The 8,087-nt window shown below is 52.6% G+C and overlaps 1 protein-coding gene and 1 long non-coding RNA gene across 4 annotated transcripts in view; both read right to left on the reverse strand.

The window, feature by feature from the left end:
• The window catches only part of UBL5 (ubiquitin like 5), a 2,248-nt gene extending 981 nt beyond the window's left edge, over positions 1-1,267 (reverse strand). The window contains exons 1-4 of one of the 2 annotated variants that reach the window (XM_023745353.1): positions 756-1,267; positions 447-503; positions 184-267; positions 16-68 (exon numbers count right to left, since the gene is read on the reverse strand). In XM_023745353.1, coding sequence (XP_023601121.1) covers positions 16-68; positions 184-267; positions 447-502 — 193 coding nt within the window. In that variant the 5' untranslated portion in view covers position 503; positions 756-1,267. The remainder of the gene's footprint in view (positions 1-15; positions 69-183; positions 268-446; positions 504-755) is intronic. The other variant, XM_006104072.3, reaches the window with a different exon arrangement.
• A 2,258-nt stretch (positions 1,268-3,525) lies between these two features.
• LOC102440658 lies at positions 3,526-7,215 on the reverse strand. Of its 2 annotated transcripts, none has more exons than XR_002826566.1 (3): positions 7,076-7,215; positions 4,595-4,778; positions 3,526-3,666 (listed from the first exon to the last, which is right to left on the reverse strand). It is a non-coding gene; the product is annotated as an uncharacterized LOC102440658 (long non-coding RNA). The 2 variants fall into 2 exon arrangements; XR_330674.3 differs by lacking the exon at positions 7,076-7,215 and adding an exon at positions 6,288-6,402.
• Between the last annotated feature and the right edge of the window lie 872 nt (positions 7,216-8,087).

Below are 8,087 nucleotides of genomic sequence, written 5' to 3' on the forward strand. Positions count from 1 at the left end.
CCACACAAAGGATACAGTCGCCCAGAGAAACGTGGTCCTTTAAGATCGTGTACCTGCGGGACAGACACCTTTCAGACAGACACCCAAGGCGGGCGGTCTTCACCCTGGAGGCAAGCGCGCCCCGGCCCGGACCCCCGGCCTGGCCCCCGCGCCCCCGCACCCCCGCTCGGCCGCCGCGCTCACCACTTCTTCAGCACGATCTTGTTCCAACGGGTCCCCGTCTGGGCGGCGATCAGCTTCTTCAGGTCCCCGATGGTGTCATCGGTGCTGGCGCCCAGGAGTTAAGGGAAACGGTAGGACGGTAGGACGCGGGGCGCTGCGGGGCTAGATGCACTCACAGCGCCCCGCCTCCCCCGGTCGTACCACGGACCCCCCCTCCCCCGTCCGCAGCACGGACCGCCCCCCCCCGCCCCCCGGCCCACTGTCTCTCCGCCGCCCGTGGATACTTGCACTTCACGCGGACCTTCTTCCCCAGACGGTCGTTGCAAACCACCTCGATCATCCTGTCGGAGCCACACAGGGCGGGGGTTGGGGGCAGCAGTCAGCACGTTAACGGCCCCCCACACCCCAAGACCTCAGCTTGAAACTTACGCTCACTTCCCACCCCCTCTGACCCGAGTCCTCCGGGGCCCCAAGTTCCGCGTCCCGGGACCGCGGAGCCCAGGCGCCGCGCCGCCCCCTTAGGCCCTAGGACCGTCGATGGCCGGACCCCGTCAGCTTTCTCTAACTCGGGGCCGCCCCACCCGACCCCTCACCTCGAATCGCCTGGAACCAGCCGACGCCACAACCTCGTCGCTCGCCAGCGGAGCGGGGGCCGGAGTCTGCGCTGGGAACCGGAAGCGGAAGTGCGCAGCCTGCAGCGCCCGCCCCTTCCTCGGGGCCTGGTAACCCCGGTGGCTTGCAGTGCGGGCCTCAGGCGCTCCGGACCTGGCAGGGGACCCGGTAAGGGCTCCGGACCCGGCAGGACACCTTGCGGTTGGTGCGCGGACCCAGTGGGGGTCCCGCCCCGTGGAGGGAGAGTCAGAGGTCAGGGGCCGGGGCCAGCTCGTTGGTTGAGGCGCCATTGCTGTGGGGAGACACCGTCAGTTGGTGGGGACCCTAGAGGGGCCCGGGTGACAGCGGGGAGGGGTAGGTGACCTGCCGCTGCTGAGCCCGACGGAGCCTCTCACTGCAGCTACGGGGAGCCGGTGGGCCCTGCAGCCATCCCGGGGCCCCTGCCTTCATCCAGGGCTGGGCCTTCCCTCTGGCTATTGCTCTGCCCCTGGGGACACCTGCGTGCAGACTATCCTGGATAATAAAACCTTAATATGCAAACGAAGGACTGGTTCCTATAACGCGCACTGACCACCAGGGGGCAGACGCTCAAAGCGCGAGCGGCCTCTCAATGCGGCGCCCCTCCCTGGTGGTCAGGGGGCGCGCTGCTCAGCCAGAAGCCGGCAGGCGACATCCCCCAGGGTCCCGACTGTAAGGGGAGCTGCTGGGCTGAGGACCCACCCCTCCCCCCGCCTGCAGTGCACGACTGTCCGGCACCGGGCCTCTAGTAGACAATAAAGAGGGAACCGCCTGATCCTGGCCTGGGTGCCACCACTTATTAGAATGGACTTTGAGCGCTAACCGGCCACATCAGCAAAGAAGCTGGAAACAGCACATGCAAAATCTTCCAGGCCTTTGTCTTAAAGAAAGGTCGCTCCCGCTCTGAGATCTTAAACTTGCCCTGTAGCCCCTGTACTGCAGGGCCGATGAGACAGGGGGCACCCCTCCCTAAATTCTGTGGATGAAAAATGTAATCTCGCAGGATGCTCTGATCATAAATTCCAAACTGGGCGGTCATGGTGGGTAGTCTCGTCCCAGGCATATGATGTTTTTGTAAAATTAAATTGGCTTTAAGCAAGCGCTGTCCATTGTTTCTGTGCACCTAGATTATCACCTTTGTAATAAGCTTCGCCCCCAGCGAGAGAGCACGTAATCTTGTTAACTGTCAGGTAGTCCAATCCCCGCCTTGCTTTCTCGCATCTGCGTGTAGGTTCCCTCCTTAATTTCAAATGCATAAAAGCTGCAAAACTGTTATTCTCTGGAGCAGGGGTCCTCAAACTACGGCCACATGCAAATACAAATATTGTATTTGTTCCCGTTTTGTTTTTTTACTTCAAAATAAGATATGTGCGGTGTGCATAGGAATTTGTTCATAGTTTTTTTTAAAACTATAGTCCGGCCCTCCAACGGTCTGAGGGACAGTGAACTGGCCCCCTGTTTAAAAAGTTTGAGGACCCCTGCTCTGGAGCATTTCAGATCTTGCCTCCCAGCACAGATCATCAGTTTGGCTCAGATAAACTCTTAGAAAAATTCTCTACAGGTTTGGATGTTTCTTACGTTGACACCACCAGAAGGAATTGCTGAGGCTAAATTTTCTTTGTTGGATTTTTAGTATTTTCCCAGATTATCTACAATGAACATATGTTACTTTTGTAATTAGGGGTGGGGGTGGGGGAGTAAATGTTTTTTTTTTTAAAGTTCTAATTTCTCAATGTGTGATCAAAGATAGCTCGAGCACAGGATCATGATGCTGAGTTATGGGCTGGGGGAGAATTAAAAGGGGAGGAAAAGAAAGTCTGGGATTGCTGGGGGCTGGGCTCCATGGGGAGTGGTGAGGATCCTGGGGTGCGGGCTGCGGGCTGCCAGCTCCAGGTGGGCTAATGGGAAGTCCCAGGCCTAGGCTGCCAGGGCTACAGACACTTCGCTGAACCCAGGTGAGAGGGGGAGGAGCTTCAGCAGACAGGACACCACACCTTCGTGCCCATCCCACACTCTGGTAATTATAATTGGGGCTTCCCATGTAGGGGCTCAGTGACTGCCCACTGCAGGGCCAGGGCAGCCCCCGCCCCCTGTCTGGGAGGCAGTAGGATCTGCAGCCAGATTTGCTCCTTGCGGGGGAGGTAGGTGCTTCCCAGGAAGGAGAGTTCCAGGTCATGACGCCAGGAGCAAGCTGGGCAGCCCCCCTCTGCTCCCTTGTTTCCCGGGTTTCCGACCCACAGGAAGGGGCTTGGATGCCGGGATCCTCTCCCTTCACTCTGCAGGCAGGGCAGCAGATGGTTCTTAGGAACCTCCTGTAACTGCGAGAGCAGGGACACCTGGGTTCTGCTGAACTTCAAGGCCACCCCCCACCCAGGGCTCACCACAGGGTGAATAATCTTAGGGGTCAAGGGAGTCGCTCAGGGGTCCCTTTCCCCGATATCTCAGTGTGTCAGCAGGCCTTGGGGATACAGCAGTGACCAAGGTTGTCCTGCCACCTCAGAGTTCAGTCCGATAGGGGAAGAGGACAAGTGAAAAGACAAATGAAGAGGTCCTGGCAACGCATTGACAGGTGCGGTGAGGGGGCCCAGGAGGCATCGCCCCTGCATGGTGGTGTGGGTTTTCCAGGGGAGATGGAGGCCGTGGAACATTGTGACAGAGGCCCACGCCCTGGCATCAGGAAGATCTGGGCTGCGGTCCTGGGTTCTGCCGAGTGACTTGACCTCTGCGCAATCCTTTTGACCTTTTTTTTCCCCCCAATCTTTAATTTCTTTACTGATTAAGGTATTACATGTGTCCCCCAACAATCCTTTTGATCTTTTCTCAAAGTCACAAGATGGCTGCCAGAGCGGGAAGCATTGTTTTCCGTGCTCTTGTCTGAGGAAAAATATCAAAGGGTTTGATTTATTAATAAACATTTGGAATTTATGTTTTTTAAAGGTAATACTGGCACCTAGTAAAAATTCAAGTACAAAAGTATATATACAGCACATAAAGTCTGCTTACCCTTTCCCCAGCCCCTCCCCAGGAACAACTATCCTTAAAAGTTTCCATTTTCTAAAGATACTCTCTGCATCTTCAAATGTGTTAACATGTTTCAAAAGAGACAGGGACCCTTTGAGTTATGTCAAAGGGCAGAAACTAATGACTTAGGTATTTTTTTTAAATTGATTTCAGAGAGGAAGGGAGAGGGAGAGAGATGGAAACATCAATGATGAGGAAGAATCATTGATCGGCTGCCACCTGCACACCCCCCTACGGGCGATGGAGCCTGCAATCTGGGCATGTGCCCTTGACTGGAATAGAACCTGGGACCCTTCACTCTGCAGACCGACGCTCTGTCCACAGAGCCAAACCAGCTAGGGCTAGTGATTTAGTTTTTAAAAAAATATTTTTTATTGATTTTTAGAGAGAGAGGAAGGGAGAGGGAGAAAGAAACATCCATGCGAGAGCAGGGCATCTATTGGCTGCCTCCTGCACGCCCCTACCAGGGATCGAGCCTGAAATCCAAGCAGGTGCCCTGACAGAGAATTGAACCAGCAACCTTTTGGTGCTCAGGACGATGCCCAACCAATTGAGTTTTTCTACAGGCCTTTATGTACAATTGTGTATCTGTTTTATTGGAATTAGAGATATCTCCAGGCATCAAAGTGACTCCTGGTTATTTATCTTTCTTATACAAATAAAAACATAGGATATATATATGTATATGTGTGTACACACACACACACACACTGTTCTCTACACTTTTTTTAAAAGCAAACAATATCCTATAGGTTGTTCCAAGCAGCACAGAAAGACCCACCTCACTCTTTTTGACAATTTGAGATCCTTGCAGTAGTAGTTTTGGGTCCAACAGAGGCTGCCATCAGATGTTGCCAAACTGTCTTCAAAGAGTTTGCGTCAATTATGCACGCGTGCACTGGTGGAGAGGGTCTGTCGCCTCACACCAAGGCCAGTGTGGGTATTTTCTGGCTTCATCTCCTAATCTAATATGTGAAAATCATAGTGTTTTACTTCTTATTTATGGATAAGTGCGAGCATACAGATGCATTTTTTAGCTTTATTGAGATATAATTGACACACGAAATTTAATGTATCCATCTTAATAAGTTTTGCATTTGTTTTGAAAACAGTTTTCAACTGCTCCAATTCCTGCTTTAGTGTGTATGTATTAAAAACATGTTTATTGCCATTGTAGGCTCTTGAGGGTGTGATTTAGCAAAGTCTATTCAAAACTAAACTTTATTTGAACTTTAAGCCATCAAAGTGACTCCTGGTTATTTATCTTTAACAAAAACATAGGAGGTGTATATATGCATATAATACACACACACACACACACACACACACACACACTGTGGGGGAGGAAGAAATTTTCCTCTACCTTCAAGGTTCTTTCAGCTGGTTTAATAATGGGCATCAGACAGATTAATAGGAGAAAATAACCAAATGTCTTTTGAGTTTGGTCCAGGTTCCCGCCCCACCCGACTATTGCCACTTTCCACTTTCTATCATTTGCATACATATGTACCTGCATACATGAGACCCCAAATGCATGAGATTCAGAGACAAAGGAAAAATGAGCATAGACAGTCCAAGCGAGGGATGAGGTGAGGTGCCTTAGGGGCTTCAAGGTCTTTGCAGGATGATGGAAGAGCAGATGCTTAACAAATAGAAGTTTGCCCTGTCCTACAAGCAGGCGAAGTTACCTCAATTTCTTATTATGCACAAGCCCCCTAATTCAAGTCATAGGAAGTCAAGGGAGGAACACAAGTTTCTCGTGGGCTGGAGGCTCAAGTTGCCTTTAGCTCAAAACAATCTCCATACCTCAGAGGCACATCTTGGGGTGACTCGTTCTGAACCCCTACAATGCATACAGGTTCATATAAATGTATGAACATACGTACACATATATAAAAGAATGCTTAAATCTAATAATTGTGGTAAATCTGGAAGCAACCTGAACACTCATCAATATGAAAATGTTTCAATACATTTTACTTTCCTTATGAATTGCTATTTTAAAAATGAGTGATATTTGATGGGATTGTCAACTCAGCCTCTGTGAGAACAATTTGTCACTATCAATCGAAACGAAATTTCAACACGCCCTTTATTTTTTTTATAAGAGAGCTCTTTATTTTTTTGTTAATCTCACCCGAGGACATTTTAAATTGATTTTTAGAGAGAGTGAAAGGGAGGGAGAGAGACAGAGAGAGAAACATAGATGCGCATTGGTTACCTCCCGCACATGCGAGTGGAACCCGAGATGGAGTCTGCAATCGAACACGGAATTGACCGGCTACGTTGACGGGCCCACGCTCAATCCACCGTGCAAACCGGCTAGGACTTCACCCGCCTCTTAACAAGTTACTCCACTTCAACAAATGTATCCTCATGCATATGCATCAAAAAGCATTGCTAAGTATTAAAAAGTGGAAGCCTCGCGCTCCGCCAGGCCCTCTGCCCCCAGGTCCACTCCCAGGGGTCCTCACCGCCGCAGCTCCGGCCGCCCAGCTGGACCTTGTTTCCCAGCCCCGCCTTCCAAGACTCTCGATCTGCTCCCTGGCCTCAGCCAGCCTTTCGGTCCAGGCCCCGGTCTAACCCCGGCTTCGGCCTGGTCACCACCCCCGCCCCGCCCCCGGGCCCTCGTCACAGCTCCAGTCACGCCTTCTTGGCGTGATCCCCACCCCCGCCCCGCCCCCGACCATCGTCACCGCCCCAGCCATGCCTCACGGATTGGTCCCCGCCCCCGACCATCATCGCCGTCCTAACCACGCCTTCCGGATTGGTTCCCGCCCCCGACCATCGTCACCGCCCCAGCCATGCCTCACGGATTGGTTCCCGCCCCCGACCATTGTCACCGCCCTAACCACGCCTTCCGGATTGGTTCCCGCCCCCGATCACCGTCACCGCCCTAACCACGCCTTCCTGATTGGTCCCGCCCCCGATATCGTCACCGCCCTAACCACGCCCCTCGCGTCATCGCGGCCCAGCCTCGCCGGCCAGCTTAGTTCTGGTTTGAAATTGAAGGCTCTTTGGCGGCCGGGGCAGATCTCCGGCAGGGACTCCCCCGCGTTCGCTCAGAAGGAAAGCTAACACTCTCCACCGGCTACCCGAGCCGTGGCTACCTCCCAGCTGGCACCCCACTCCCCCGCCTCCGGGGGCGCCTCCGGGGCGAGTCCCGGAGTTCCCTTACCCCGAAGGGGAAATGCGAGTCGGCGGGGTCATGGCCACCCTTTCGGACCTGCCGGACTCGGTCATATTGGAGATCTTCTCTTACCTCCCGGTGCGGGACCGGATTCGCCTCTCCAGGTGCGGCCTCGCCCCGCGGTGGGGCCGGGGCGGGGCGGGAGCAAAGGGCCAGGCCGGGTCGGGTTGCTCTCACGGCGGTCTCCCCCCCTCAGGGTCTGTCACCGTTGGAAGAGGCTGGTGGGCGACCGATGGCTGTGGCGACACGTCGACCTGACCGTCTGCAGGGTGAGTGCGTAGGCCGGGCGGGCCTGGGCCGGTTCAGCCGAGGCGCCCGGGGCGCACCCCCACTCCTCTGCGCCCTCCGGCCTGTTCCCCCATCTGCAAAATGTAAATAGCCGGACAGCACGGGGATGGGCTCAGTGTCGGAGTGTCAGTCGGCGTACGATCAATGCTGGCTGGCGATCAGATCACTTAGGATTATTATTACCGAGTCTTCACGGGGAAATCATTTTCCACAGTCAACAGAATTAACTTCCCGAGTAGTGCAAACAAACTATTTCCACTTTCTGTCATTTGCATTTTACTTTTCTTGTTTTTATTATGAACTATTTCATATATAGAAATGTGTGGAGGATAACATGGTTTCAGATAAATAGGTACTCACCACCTACACTTAACCTCTTTTAGGCTTTGGCCGTATTTACTACCGATCATGTGAAATATATATATATCTTTTATTGATATGTTTCCTGCACTTTTTGAAACCCCCCTCGGAGGTAACCATATTCTAAAATGGAATCGTAGCCTTCCTTTGGCGTTTTCATTCATTTCCTATGTGTGTGCCCATTAGCAACATACAGTATTGTTAATGTGTTTCTAAAGTTTAGATAATGCTATTGCTACTCTTTAGATAATTAAATGCTATTTTACTTATATCCACCCACAATTAGCTTTATCCACACACTATTTTTTAAAGATTGATTTGAGAGAGAGAGAGAGAGAGAGAGAGAGATCTATATAATAAAAGCCCAGCAACCAGAACGGCAGAATGAGGGGTGGCTATGACACCGCACTTGCAGCAGCCAACGATCGCCCTATCG

The sequence above is a fragment of the Myotis lucifugus genome, unplaced genomic scaffold (genome assembly GCF_000147115.1).
Source record: "Myotis lucifugus unplaced genomic scaffold, Myoluc2.0 scaffold_539, whole genome shotgun sequence".
Lineage (NCBI taxonomy): Eukaryota > Metazoa > Chordata > Mammalia > Chiroptera > Vespertilionidae > Myotis > Myotis lucifugus.